This window comes from Oncorhynchus kisutch, linkage group LG15, assembly GCF_002021735.2.
Source record: "Oncorhynchus kisutch isolate 150728-3 linkage group LG15, Okis_V2, whole genome shotgun sequence".
In the NCBI taxonomy this organism is placed as follows: Eukaryota; Metazoa; Chordata; class Actinopteri; order Salmoniformes; family Salmonidae; genus Oncorhynchus; species Oncorhynchus kisutch.
In genome coordinates, this window is record NC_034188.2 from 47403957 (window position 1) to 47419651 (window position 15695).

Here is a 15695-nt window from a genome sequence, read left to right on the forward strand (position 1 = left end):
TTACGAATTATCTTTGAAAGACAGGGTCCTGAAAAAGGGACGTTTATTTTTTTGCTGCGTTTACGTTCTACAGACCTCACGGAGAATTCCCGACAAGACTTTTACCGGAACAAGTTTTAAAACCCACATTTAATACAAATGTCACTTAAATATGAACAAATATGAATCATCGTTAGACAATTATGTTTCATGTCTCATGAATAGATACAGGTTATTAACACTTTTCTACTATTACGTGGGGGACTTTTATTTTATTTATTTTTTGGAAAATCCGAGACACGGAAGCACTTTTTTAGTGTTGCTGACGACATGCGGATGATTTTCCCGGTATTTCAAGCGCTACACGTATGATTTTCTGGAGCAGCAAACACGACTCTTGTAAGTAGATGTTGTCAATGTACGGACATTAAAAAGCTATTCATTCGTAAATTCTATCAGAGTTTGTAATATAACTTGTTTTTCGATAGCCAATAATCCTCAACTCCGTTGTTCGTGCTTGAGGTTTAACGTTTGCACTGATACAAAACTGGCTACCCTGGCTTCAGTTCCGAACTTTATTACGTTAACGTTAGTTAGTTGGCTAGCTAGCTAGTTAGATCTCTCAATTGCATGAGGTATTCATTTATATAGCTAAGCTTACCTAACCAGTTAAATGCTTTAGTTGTGGCTTGTCTGGGCATACTCTTCGAGTAACTCTATTTTGCTAGCTAGATACCTAGCTACATGTCAGTAAATGATTTTAGCAAGCTAATGTGGCTACTACTTGTTTACTTTTACTGTTCCCCCCCACAAAGAATTAGCCACTGAAACAACACAGGCACCACATTAGCACTGGTGTGCATTTGGACTTGGTACAACTACAGAAGGAGGCATCCACAGAAATATATGCGGAGGGATGCCGCCAGTGTCTGAAATGGAGATGGCCGCGCCAGAGGGGGGAAGCACGGGGGGGTTGACCCGAGCGGACTGCCTCTGCCCTGTGTGCCTGGAGATCTTCCTGGAGCCGGTAACGTTGCCGTGCAGCCATACCTTCTGCAAGCCTTGCTTCTTGGAGACGGTGGACAAGGCCAATCTATGCTGCCCGCTGTGTCGCAAGCGGGTGTCCACATGGGCACGAATCAATGGCAGGAACAAGACGCTGGTCAATGATGAGCTGTGGCAGCGGGTGCAGGCTGAGTTTCCCATGCAGTGCCAACGCAGGCTCAGTGGACAGGAGGAGGAGGAGGAGGATGGAAACAGTTAAGTGACTGACAGTGTTTTTCATTTAACAATGAGTGACTTCCAAATGGCTTGTGTCTTTTAGTACAGCTGGGTTGGGTATGCTTTGAGGTAATTATGGGTTCACAGAGCACCTTGTAATCAGACAAACCCATTTCTTCTCACTGTTGGGTGGGTTGACCTGCCCGTTTCTCTGTTTGTTTACCTGCCGTTTCCCTCTGCCTCCAGTATTGGTCCCCGGACCCAAAGTCAGTCTGCCTGGAGAGGTACGGAGAGAGTATGAGGATCAAATCAGCAAGGTGAATTCTCAGGGTACATTATACCTCGGTCCTGAGTTTTTTTCCTGACCATGTAACGTGACCAGGAAAAATTCTGGACCATAGGTATGGACCTGATCATGGCCTCATGGGAAAACTCTGGCCCCAAGTTATAATGCAAATTTACATTTTAGTATACTCTTCAGTCACATAGAATACACTTGACATGACCTTTGACCCTTTTCCAGATATTAGAGGAGAAGCGTGCCCTGGAGGAGGCAGAGAGGAAAGCAAGTGAGGAGTACATCCAGTGCCTCCTCGCAGACGAGGAGGAGCGCCTGGAGGAGGAGAGGAGGCGGCACGAGGAGACGCAGCTGGAGAATGACAACAAGCTGGCCAGACTGCTCAGCCAGGAGCTGGTGGGTTTAATAGTCTGTAATATCAGATTACATACTCAGGTTCTCCCTCATTTGTAGAGCCACACAGACCACTTTTTCATAAGAACATTTAGTTTATTGCTGACACAGCAAATAGCATTACTGTATCAATTCAATTGATTGGGTCTGTATAGTAGCAGATCAGGTGTAAACCTGGTGATTATGTCAATCATTGTCATGTGGTTATTCAAAGTTCTATTTATACTAATGATACAAACTTAAAAATTAGGTTGTGAAAGTGCAATGAGTGTTCTAATCTTAGAAGCTTGCATTAGCTTTTCAGGTCGGTGACATGGGCGAAATCTGAAACCAAAAACGGAACAAAATGTCCGAAAAACAGCATAGTTCAAACTTTTGAAATGTCTTTGGTTACAAACCGTATTGGGGGCAACGAAGTACAGTAATATTTTTTGTGGTAATGAGTAATATAACAGTACTGTTCCAATTTGAGTAATAATATGACATTTACTGATCAAAAATAGGTTGTTACTTTTGTTATAATTCCCTTCCTATTAGTTATTTATCCAAATAAATATTTGTGGTGATTAGTATTCCCCCTGTCTGCGCAAAAATTTAAAATACACATGAAGTAGGGGTGCTGAGAGTGCTGCAGCACCCCCTGAAAAAATGGAATAATAAAATATGTTTTGTTAAATAAATAATTTTAAAAATCCCTTAAGTATTGCAATGGGCCTTTAACTAGTCCTTTATTGGTGGATCGATATTGCCGCTCTAATGTGGGCAATAAACTCAATCTGAATGCATTCAACTGAAATGTGTCTTACGCATTTAGCCCATTCCCCCTAAATCAGAGAGGTGCGGGGCGCTACCTTAATCAACGTTCACCATTAGACCATCAATGACTGTTTCTTTCTGCAATTTCCTTTTTATTTTATCAACAAATGAGCTCACACTTTATGGAGTCTATGATATTGTGAGGTAATGTAAGACAATCAATCCGAGAGGAAAATTATCAACTTGCGTGTACTGTACAACTTGCTAAAAAATGTATTTGCAAACCTGTAAAATGTCCCCCAATGTCCTCTTGTCTTAAATATATCCTGTTAAGGTAGTTGATTTGCTCTTTTAAAATAAGAAAATACCTTCATACATAAGGCTGTCCCCGACTAAAGAAAATCTTGGTCGACCAAAAGTCGTCTGTTCTTTCTACCGATCAATTGGTTGTAATTTATAATATTTTTCCGTATAGACACACCCTATGTGTTTTAATAAAATAAACTATATGCAGTGAGCTTGTCTGATTCTTTAAACTTTAATTGTCTTTTTTTTTTTTACCCCAGTTTCTTCCCAATTTCGTGGTATCCAATTGGTATTTACAGTTTTCTCATCGCTGCAACTCTCGTACGGACTCAGGAGAGGCGAAGGTCGAGAGCCTTAATGTGTCGTAGGAAACATAGTGCACCTGGCTACTGTGTCAGTGTGCACTGCACCCGACCCACCACAGGAGTCGCTAGTGCTTGATGGGACAAGGACATCCCTGCAGGCCAAACCCTCCCCTAACCTGGACGATGCTGGGCCAATTGTGGGCTGCCCCATTGGGCTCCCGGTCGCGGCCGGATGTGACAGAGCGTTAAACTTACTCTTTGATGAAATAAGACACGTAACTCGAGGGAGCCAGAGATTCAGATAACCAGAAGAAAAAACCTTAACCTGACCTAACCATTCTCCTGCTTCTGCTGGCTTTTGCAGTTTCTGCCATTACTCTCCTGAAGTTGCCTGTAATAGGCTACATGAGAAGTTGACAACCTTTCTCATGTGGAATGCCAATTTCTACCAATCTGCGTGCCGGTAATGGCAGTAATGGTTTTCATATGCATATTTTCAGTTTCATAATGTTTTCATATGTCAATCATTGTCATGTGGTTATTCAAAGTTCTATTTATACTAATGATACGAACTTAAAAATTAACTTCTATTGCCAACTATGTAAAAATAGACTATAAGCCAACAAATAAAAAGATTGTGGCCTGCAGGTAGAAAATATCCTGATAATGTTTATGCCTATAAATCACATTGGCTGGTCTGCAACGAACTTGAAACATTGTATCAACTTGGATCCAGGGCCCCAGGTTTGTGCTAGCGAACTTGCAACATTGTATGAAATATTCTGGCCATCAGAGTTTCCTGGGACAGACCGCTGTAGCCGGTTTGCACAAGGGATAAGAAACAGTGCTTGACTTAGGCAGGAGCTCACCAGAGACGAGTACCGGCACCTCAAATTCTCTACAGCTTGAGCTTCTGTTCCTCTAGTAGAATATTACCTGAAAAGTAATGTGGAGCTCCTGCACCTAAGTATAAATAGTAACAGCACCAAAAATGAGAACCGGAACGTATTTCAAGTCGAGCACTGATAAGAAGTAATCGGGTAGGCCTTTTTTTTAACCTTTCCACTAGATCAGAGTATGACATTTGTTCCTTTCAAGCTGAGTGGTTATCGAAAGGGAGAGCTGGAAATGTTTTTCTAATGCATTAAGGAACTATTGCCATTCTCAACAAAGTAAAAATATAATTTTTGCTTGCTGTTTTGAGGTGAAGAAAATATTTACTATGAGAAGCTCCACAGCTCATTAGTGGTGGTGCTTTAAACCAATCAGAAATATTATCAGATGTGTATGCCTACATTAAATCAAATCAAATTTTATTTGTCACATACACATGGTTAGCAGATGTTAATGCGAGTGTAGCGAAATGCTTGTGCTTCTAGTTCCGACAATGCAGTAATAACCAACAAGTAATCTAACTAACAATTGTTTTTAAAAACGACTGTCTTATACACAGTGTAAGGGGATAAAGAATATGTACATAAAGATATATGAATGAGTGATGGTACAGAGCAGCATAGGCAAGATACAGTAGATGGTATCGAGTACAGTATATACATATGAGATGAGTATGTAAACAAAGTGGCATAGTTAAAGTGGCTAGTGATACATGTATTACATAAGGATGCAGTAGATGATATAGAGTACAGTATATACGTATACATATGAGAGAAATAATGTAGGGTATGTAAACATTATATTAAGTAGCATTGTTTAAAGTGGCTAGTGATATATTTTACATTTCCCATCAATTCCCATTATTAAAGTGGCTGGAGTTGAGTCAGTGTGTTGGCAGCAGCCACTCAATGTTAGTGGTGGCTGTTTAACAGTCTGATGGCCTTGAGATAGAAGCTGTTTTCAGTCTCTCGGTCCCAGCTTTGATGCACCTGTACTGACCTCGCCTTCTGGATGATAGCGGGGTGAACAGGCAGTGGCTCGGGTGGTTGTTGTCCTTGATGATCTTTATGGCCTTCCTGTAACATCGGGTGGTGTAGGTGTCCTGGAGGGCAGGTAGTTTGCCCCCGGTGATGCGTTGTGCAGACCTCACTACCCTCTGGAGTGACTTACGGTTGTGGGCGGAGCAGTTGCCGTACCAGGCGGTGATACGGCCCGCCAGGATGCTCTCGATTGTGCATCTGTAGAAGTTTGTGAGTGCTTTTGGTGACAAGCCGAATTTCTTCAGCCTCCTGAGGTTGAAGAGGCGCTGCTGCGCCTTCTTCACGATGCTGTCTGTGTGAGTGGACCAATTCAGTTTGTCTGTGATGTGTATGCCGAGGAACTTAAAACTTTCTACCCTCTCCACTACTGTTCCATCGATGTGGATAGGGGGGTGTTCCCTCTGCTGTTTCCTGACGTTGAGTGTGAGGTTATTTTCCTGACACCACACTCCGAGGGCCCTTACCTCCTCCCTGTAGGCCGTCTCGTTGTTGTTGGTAATCAAGCCTATCACTGTTGTGTCGTCCGCAAACTTGATGATTGAGTTGGAGGCGTGCGTGGCCACGCAGTCGTGGGTGAACAGGGAGTACAGGAGAGGGCTCAGAACGCACCCTTGTGGGGCCCCAGTGTTGAGGATCAGCGGGGTGGAGATGTTGTTGCCTACCCTCACCTGGGGGGCGGCCCGTCAGGAAGTCCTGTACCCAGTTGCACAGGGCGGGGTCGAGACCCAGGGTCTCGAGCTTGATGACGAGCTTGGAGGGTACTATGGTGTTGAATGCTGAGCTGTAGTCGATGAACAGCATTCTCACATGGGTATTCCTCTTGTCCAGATGGGTTAGGGCAGTGTGCAGTGTGGTTGAGATTGCATCGTCTGTGGTCCTATTTGGGCGGTAAGCAAATTGGAGTGGGTCTAGGGTGTCAGGTAGGGTGGAGGTGATATGGTCCTTGACTAGTCTCTCAAAGCACTTCATAATGACGGAAGTGAGTGCTACGGGGCGGTAGTCGTTTAGCTCAGTTACCTTAGCTTTCTAGGGAACAGGAACAATGGTGGCCCTCTTGAAGCATGTGGGAACAGCAGACTGGTATAGGGATTGATTGAATATGTCCGTGAACACACCGGCCAGCTGGTCTGCGCATGCTCTGAGGGCGCGGCTGGGGATGCCGTCTGGGCCTGCAGCCTTGCGAGGGTTAACACGTTTAAATGTTTTACTCACCTCGGCTGCAGTGAAGGAGAGTCCGCATGTTTTCGTTGCAGGCCGTGTCAGTGGCACTGTATTGTCCTCAAAGCGGGCAGGTCAGGTACCCTATAGGCCTATATACTCCTATGCGTAATCAGGTACGCGTCCTAACTCAACATTGACGGCAGTGATCCAACCTAAACACGACAACTAAATTGATTTGACAAAACACGTAAATGGAATGAAATAAAGTTAAACTTATTTCTCAGATGTCAAATCAAAATCAAATGTATTTATATAGCCCTTCTTACATCAGCTGATATATCAAAGTGCTGTACAGAAACCCAGCCTAAAACCCCAAACAGCAAGCAATGCAGGTGTAGAAGCACGGTGGCTAGGAAAAACTCCCTAGAAAGGCCAAAACCTAGGAAGAAACCTAGAGAGGAACCAGGCTATGTGGGGTGGCCAGTCCTCTTCTGGCTGTGCCGGGTGGAGATTATAACAGAACATGGCCAAGATGTTCAAATGTTCATAAATGACCAGCATGGTCGAATAATAATAAGGCAGAACAGTTGAAACGGGAGCAGCAGCACGGTCAGGTGGACTAGGGACAGCAAGGAGTCATCATGTCAGGTAGTCCTGGGGCATGGTCCTAGGGCTCAGGTCCTCCGAGAGAGGGAGAGAAAGAAAGAGAGAATTAGAGAGAGCATATGTGGGGTGGATGAAGTCTGCTCTGCAAACAGTGTCCACTCCGACAATGTCAACGGTAAGACTGGAATAAAGATAATAATAAATGGAATGCATTAACAGAAATGACCATAACCAAACAGATTAGATTAGAAATTACAGGAATTAACGGTAAATGTACTACTGGTGATGTACAGTACCAGTCAAAAGTTTGGACACACCTACTCATTCAAGGTTTTTTTTTCTTTATTTTTACCATTTTCTACATTGTAGAATAATAGTGAAGACATCACAACTATGAAATAACACATATGGAATCATGTAGTAACCAAAAAAGTGTTAAACAAATCTAAATATATTTTGGATTCTTCAAAGTAGCACCCCTTTTCCTTGACAGCTTTACACATTCTTGGCATTCTCTCAACCAGCTTCAACTGGAATGCTTTTCCAACCGTCATGTTGGAAAGTCTTGTTGGGCGTTCCCACATATGCTGAGCACTTGTTGGCTGCTTTTCCTTCACTCTGCGGTCCAACTCATCCAAAACCATCTTAAATTGGGTAGAGGTCGTGTGATTGTGGAGGCCAGGTTATCTGACGCAGTACTCCATCACTTTCCTTGGTCAAATAGCCCATCAAGGTTGAATTGGCTTTTAGTCTAGGCCTCCGCAATGGATTAGTTCACTGAGATGGGCACGTATAGTGCATTCAGAAAGTATTCGGACCCCTAGACCTTTTCCACATTTTATGTTACAGCCTTATTCTAAAATGGATTAAGTTAGTTTTTTTCCCTCTGGGATGGTGCCAGGTTTCCTCCAGAAGTGATGCTTGGCATTCAGGCCAAAGAGTTCAATCTTGGTTTCATCAGCCCAGTGAATCTTGACCTTCTGGAAGGTTCTCCCATCTCCACAGAGGAACTCTGGAGCTCTGTCAGAGTGACCATCGGGTTCTTGGTCACCACCCTGACCCTTCTCCCCCGATTGTCCAGTTTGGCCGAGCGGCCAGCTGTAGGAATAGTCTTGGTGGTTCCAAACTTTTTCCATTTTAAGAATGATGGAGGCCACTGTTTTCTTGTGGTACTTCAATGCTGCAGAAATATTTTGGTACCCTTCGCCAGATCTGTGCCTCGACACAATCCTGTCACGGAGCTCTACGGAAAATTCCTTCGAACTCATGGCTTGGTTTTTGCTCTGACATGAATTGTCAACTGTGGAACCTTTCTATAGACAGGTGTGTGCCTTTCCAAATCATGTCCAATCAATTGAATTTACCACAGGTGGACTCCAATCAAGTTGTAGAAACATCTCAAGGATGATCAATGGAAACAGGATGCACCTGAGCTTAATTTCGAGTCTCATAGCAAAGGATCTGAATACTTATGTAACTACTGTATTTCTGTTTTTGCAAAACCTGTTTTCACTGTCATTATGGGTTATTGTGTAGGTTGGTGGGGATTTAAAAAAATGGAATCCATCTTCTAATAAGGCTGTAACGTAACAAAATGTGGAAAAGGGGAAGGGGTCTGAATACTTTCCAAATGCACTGTACATCTCGGTCGACCAACAGCCTATTGACCAAACAATCGACTAGTTGACTAATTGGAGTCAGCCCTAGAGGCGCTATGTATTGGGAATGAATCACTGTTATCAGCCCCTTTTTTTCTGTTCTCTTCAGAATCCAAGACCTGAGTCACAGAACATCACGTGGACTAATGACATCACCCCAGCAAAGAAGAAGCGGAACACCAACGCTGGAGATATAGAGAAGTGAGTCCCCTTACGTGATCAGACTTACTCTGTGGTCCAATTCTCTCTTCTCCCAGAAGTGTGCACTCTTTCCCTCGTGTTTAACAATATTGGTGGTGTAAGGAAAATGGTTGGAGCTCCTACCCATCTCATGCTTGTAAATCCATAAGTAGGAGTGAACAAGTGCACACTTCTGAGAGCAGAATAGAGAATCAATGCAAACAAAAATAGGAACCTTGGAAGGTGTGCTGATGGCACAAATAGGCAGATAAATAACTTATTTGTGATATGTGGTTCTACTACCTTTACAGTTTGTTGCTCTGGATAAGTGACTTCATTCAATATATTACATGGGAGTTTTCTGACAATTTATTTTCTTTCCAGGTTCTTGTCCCCAATTCCACAAAGACACAACAGCAACTCAGAGACTAGTCCCACCTCCAGCTTTATGGCTAACAAGGTGGGTCTCTGTCACTCTCCAAAATGCTCGTGCAATCAGAATTTACACAAAAAAAATGCTCTTCTCTCTGAATCCACATACACCTAACATGTGACTGATAAACATTATGTACCGAAAGACCCTACAGGCTTTTGCCTTTGGACATGCTCTTGAGCCAAAAGGGATCCCATAAATGGACATGTTTCCCAGATATTACCTAACTTGACTGAGGGGCATACCCCTCCTCACACCCAGGAGAACAAAAGCAAATGTTGTTTGCCTAAAATTATGGGTATTTATGGTTTTATGATGGGGGGAAATTCCATATCTCAGCCAACACTTGATGCAAAATGTAACAAACAGTTAGCAACTACACTTTAATATTAATCTTTAACTTCTGTTTACTTTTGTGCCCGATTGAAGGAGAACATCTTGCACTCAGAGAGTAAGCCTTGGTCTTCCAAAGAGCCAGCAGAGCAAACAATGCCCTTGCTAGAATTCTACCCGGAGAGCTACCGCACGCCGTGTGAGGCCTCAACGTCATCAGAGCGCATGGTGTACCATCTGACCGTCCCCTCAGGAAATTCACTGGCATGCACACCCCTCCACGGCACCCCGAAGAGAGGCGTGACCTCGGCAAAGAGGAAGAGCTGTGACATTGAGGGGCCAAACGAAGGGAATGCAGACGTGGTCAGTAAACTGCTCTGTCCTTCATCCTCGTCATCTCGCCATGCTGCAGATAGAGGAGAGGTGGCCCTAGTCGACCTAGGGGAGAAGGCCCTGCTGCTCCAGGAGCTGGCCCAGAGAGAAATGGTGCTCTTCAGCCGCATGCAACAGGAGCAGGAGGACCGTCGGCTGGCTTTCCAGCTGCAGAGGCAGCTGGACCGCGAGGAGGCCGTCCATGCAGTAGACCGCAGCAAGGGCTCCAGCGACCAGTACCAGCTCCGCCAGAAACCTGACTCCAGCTCCATGCCCGAGGGTAGTGGTCGAAGCAGGGCCAGCAGGGGGCGCTCACGCACCTCCACTGAGAACAGGAACACAGTGGAGAGGAGGCAGCTGTCTGGGCCCTCATCTACCACCAATAAGGGGGAAAGGAGCTCCACCATCTCCAGCGCTGCTGCCTCAACCTCCAAGCCACTGAAGAGGAGTAGTAAGCAGGCCACCCTTACAGAGATGTTCCCCAGTCTGGGCAGCTGAATCCTGGGTGTTTGGAGCATTTGCATTGGCCATCACCTCTTGTTAACTGGTCTCGCTGTATCGCCTAGAGGGCTCAGATGGTCAGGATTTAAGAACGTTTTGTCTGAGCCTTTATGAGCTTATACCTTGGGGAGAAGAGGGTAGATATTGCTTGGACATTGACCGTCTGGGATTTCACTCAACATTGTTTTGATAGTAGGTTCATTTTACTCATTGTTTTCTCTAGAGATTCATATAAGTGATTACTTAGGAACAAAATAAAACATTTTTGAAAGGTATGTCTTATCCTGTGGCATGCGTTCATCGATACCAAGGGAAGCCAGGCTTCCCTAAATATTTGACCAATAAAATAAATGTGTATATATAAAATTTCTCTTCCGTCTGTGTTTTCATAATTTTCTGTCAATTCGCAAGTGGCTGAATCTCACTGGAGAAATCATCCGAGCGAGGAAAATAGCGCCCCTCTGTCTCAATGTGTATCTGATGCTGTCTGGAACTAAACAGTATGACCTGCTGCTGTAGCAATATATTGATTGATGCCAGCAAGTATTTGGCTTCAATTGATATACTAATTATAAAAGAAGCAGCCAATCATCGTTGAGCTGAGGTCAACTGTGGGTTGTCCTGGCTGTGCGGGAAAAGGCCTGTTTTGATTTTTGTTCACGCCAATCATTGTGAGACAAAGTGTCTGTTTCTGGTCTGCTTGTTGGGAGATGTGGTTTTGACTTAATTTTCTGTACAGGGCAATTATTATGACAGATTCTGAGCTAACCATAAATTCATATATTGTGCCACTGGCCTGAGACGATTGAAATTCAACATAGCAGACTCGCGTTAACTAGCTAGCTACCTTATCTGGTTAATTTTTGCCCATGCAAGGAAGATAGGCTAGCAAACAGTTTTTAGCTGGGTAGCCTAGGAAACCAAAAACTGAAAGCGTACCGAATGACAGCATTAGACCATTTTGCCAACATGAGAGTAGGATGGTATTGGTGTTGAACTTTATTTCAACTTTATTTGTTTTACTTACAAACTAGAATAGCGGAGGCAGTGCTCCTGTTGCAATGGAGGCTGCTGAGGGGAGGATAGCTCATAATAATGGCTGGGCAGGAACAAATGGCATCAATCACATGGAAACCAGATACCATTCAACCTATTCTACTCCAGCCATTGCCACGAGCATGTTCTCTGAAATTAAGCTGCCATCAACCTCCTGTTGTCTTTGTGCTGATTTGCGGTGACTCTGGTTCTAAATTAGTAGTTGTTTAGTAAACTGTCAAACATTAACTTGCTTGACCATGCTGTAGGTCGTATAACTGTTGCGTAATATTTACTTTGTGGACTTAACTGGACAGATGTTGCTCTCTGGTTTTGTGATGAAACAAACTTAAGAGTATATGTAGTTGAATTTATTCTGCCACTGTGACTGTCTTTTTGTTGTCACGGCCTTATTGTACGTCACAGTGGCATATGAACAAATGGGTTATAGAGCAACAGGTTGTAATGGCTTTTTTATTGCCTTAGCCTCCCCAGTGATTTCACTCACACACTGCTACTGCTGGTTTCTTCAATGTGCAATGTTATTGGGGAAGTGAAGTGGTATTTGAGTTAGTTACCAATATTCTAAACCAGAGTTGTCATATGCATTCCATGGAGAGCCTAGTGTCTACTGGTTTTTGTTTTTTTTCCATGTGAGAGGAGCTCCTTACTAATTAGTAGGGGTGTGCCAAGTAGTTGGACAAAATGAGCATCATGGGACGTTCTCTAGATACAATGATCCAAGTATTTTTTTTGTCATTATGTTTTAAAAGTTATTTTCAGGTGCCAGCAAGCATCTTTCTCATGTCAGTCCGTTCCTAAACCATACTGTGCTGCAGGGTTACCCAACTGGTGGCCCCTGGTTTTATTTCCCCCCCCCCCCCCAAGTTTTCTGAGCAATAAAAAAAAGTTTATTTTATTGTTGGCCATAAGACTAAGAACAACAGGAAATCAGCTCCAAATGATTTTCATTTTGGAAATGTGTTTCCAAGTATTCCCATGCATAATAGAGAGATGTGATCATATACAAATGTAATCAAGATTTGAAATGATTATGTTTTAGTCAAATATTACATCTGTTTGGGCTTCTTGCGGTCAATTTGCAATCTACAAATTATATGTAATTATATTCCGGCCCCTCGACCATCTGCTCAAGAAAACAAATCAGGCCTCTGCTGAATCTATACTAGGCCACTGTGTTCTTGGGGACCTTCAATGCTGCATAAATGTTTTGGTACCCTTTCCCAGATCTGTGCCTCGACACAGTCCTGTCTCTAGCTCTACGGACAATTCCTTCTACCTCATGGTTTAGATTTTTGCAATGACATGCATTGTCAACTGTGGGACTTTATATAGACAGGTGTCCAATCAATTGAGTTTACCACAGGTGGACTCCCAAGTTGTAGAAACATCAAGGATGATCAATGGAACAGGACGCACCTGAGCTCATAGCAAAGGGTCTGAATACTTATGTAAATAAGATCTGTATTTTTTATAAATTTGCAAAAATGCCTAAACCTGTTTTTGCGTTCTCATTGTGGGGTATTGTGTGGAGATTGAGGAAAAATATACATTTTATCCATTTGAGAATAAGGCTGTAATATAACAAAATGTGGAAAAATTAAGGAATGCACTGTATCTTTTTAATTTTGTCAGTCGTTTTCATCGAAAGTTCAAGCGCACTGTTAGCTAGCTAACATTAGCTGGCTGGCTCGCTGGCCAACGTTATGCGTATGATCTGTGTCGTAATATTATTTGTATGTAGTTATAGCTTATTGTTAGCTAGTTAACTAACACTGGACCTAGTTGGTTAACTTTAGTTACCTGCAGATTCGCGCATGGTAGTAACCTTGAGTTGTGATTATGGTTCATTGTTTAGCTAGATAGCTGGGCTAGCTACAGGTCTAAAAAGTCTCCACGATGCAAGTAATCATTTCACTGCACCGTTTACACCTTCTGTATACTGTGCATGTGACAAACGAACTTAGATTTTATTTGATATAGTGTGTGTTTACCAGAGACATTAATGTGAAGAACAACATGACCTGCACCAAAGTCAGATTAGGTTATATCGTTAGAACTTGGACACTGTCTTGTTGGTCTAAAATTCTCCGGTAGAATACCATGCTTTTATTTCAACCCTAAGCTATTTTCTTTAATTAGCTTGCAAGTAGATATGAAACCGTATGAAAATTTCATATCAGGATTATAGTGACAAATGATCACGATTATCAGTATTAGTGCGGTATTGTTAAAATGTGCTGGAAATGTTCTAAAAGTATTGATACACACACTGATATCATTTCACCAAGTTTTATATTGAAAACCAACAAATTAGCAGCACTATGCACTTGTGTGCATAAACATAAAAATAGTAACATTAAAGATGGCACCATGTGGCCATGAGAGGTAAGTTTCCCTAGTGCAGGTTTAAATGAACACAACCTTCAGTAAGAAAATAAAATAAAATAAAATGAGCAGCACTCACTTTGTAGTGAGGCACGGCAACCTTCATCAGCCTCAAAGCCAGGCCTCTCAACAATATGAAATGGCGTCATGTCCTTTGCAATGTAATATGAAAGGGCTGCAGTGAGGTCTTGAGCATTTTTGGATGTAGGTGCATAAGCAGCCTGCCTTTTAAATGCTTGCTTGAGTGTCTGTGTCACAACTGTAGATGAGGAGTGACCAGAAGCATCACTGGGTTTGCCTGCTGCATGCCCACTCTGTAAACAAGGGAATAGCTAATCTATTATTATTAGTGTTACATTATTATTATTCACACAGTCTATCTTCTGTCTTGCATTTGAGTACATACAGTGACCCCATGCACAATTTACAGAAATACAAATGAGCCTTAAGACAGTGATCGTAATTGCAATGAACCCAACAATTGACAAAAATACAGGAGTCTTGTATAGGAGTCTATAGCGTTTATCCTGTTGGAACACTTTTACAACCAAGTCAACGACTGACGGATTTTAAATGAACAAAATATTTTGGTTGGATGACTAAACTACATAAGGTGTTATCGTGTGCAATGGGCGTCTGCAGACACACGACGCATACAGCAGCAGAACAACTTCTAGTGTTTTTACAAGAGTAGGTAACACCGAAAGATCCAGCTCACATTATTGACAAACTTAGCAAGTTACAGACAAACCATTATATTTTCCCCCATTCTAAAGTCCCCACATCATGCATTTAGCTAACAGTGAATTTACCTTGCATTCGCAATAAAGTGGTGGTCATGAAGATGACTCAAGAGATTTGAAGTGTTGCCCCCTTAAAAAACCTCTTTGGGATAGGGGGCAGCATTTTCACTTTTGGATAAATAGCGTGCCCAATTTCAACTTCCTGCTACTCATGCCAAGAATATAAGATGTGCATATTATTAGTAGGTTTGGATGGAAAACACTCTGAAATTTCTAAAACTGTTTGAATCATGTTTGTGAGTATAACAGAACTTATGTAGCAGGCAAAACCCAGAGGACTAACCATTCAGATTTTTTTTTTTTGAGGTCACTGTCAATTCAATGAGTTTTCATTGGGGAACTTGATTTCTAAGGCACTTGTTTGCAGTTTCTACCGCTTCCACTGGATGTCACCAGTCTCTGGAAATAGGTTCAAATCAAATTTTATTTGTCACATACACATGGTTAGCAGATGTTAATGTGAGTGTAGCGAAATGCTTGTACTTCTAGTTCCGACAATGCAGTAATAACCAACGAGTAATCTAGCTAACAATTCCAAAACTACTACCTTATACACACAAGTGTAAAGGGATAAAGAATATGTACATAAAGATATATGAATGAGTGATGGTACAGAGCGGCATAGGCAAGATGCAGTAGATGTTATCGAGTACAGTATATACATATGAGATGAGTATGTAAACAAAGTGGCACAGTTTAAAGTGGCTAGTGATACATGTATTACATAAAGATGCAGTAGATGATATAGAGTACAGTATATACGTATACATATGAGATAAATAATGTAGGGTATGTAAACATTATATTAAGTAGCATTTGTATTCTGCACATTTATTGAAATTTATTGAAAATGAAATATAGATATCTAATTTACATGAGTATTCACATCCCTGAGTCAATACTTTGTAAAAGCACCTTTGGCAACAATTACAGCTGTGAGTCTTTCTGGCTAAGTCTCCTAAGAGCTTTCCACTTCTGTATTAGGCAACATTTGCCCAATATTCTTATCAAA

The 15695-nt window shown here is 42.3% G+C and overlaps 1 protein-coding gene across 1 annotated transcript; it reads left to right on the plus strand.

The window, feature by feature from the left end:
• The first annotated feature begins 237 nt into the window (after nt 1–237).
• Nucleotides 238–10806, plus strand: rnf168 (ring finger protein 168). The gene is made up of 7 exons (XM_020502658.2): nt 238–378; nt 795–1238; nt 1447–1517; nt 1724–1894; nt 8727–8818; nt 9182–9257; nt 9660–10806. Exons 2-7 carry the CDS (start codon nt 896–898, stop codon nt 10431–10433), a joined length of 1527 nt encoding a protein of 508 aa, XP_020358247.1. The 5' UTR covers nt 238–378; nt 795–895; the 3' UTR covers nt 10434–10806.
• Nucleotides 10807–15695: the final 4889 nt, after the last annotated feature.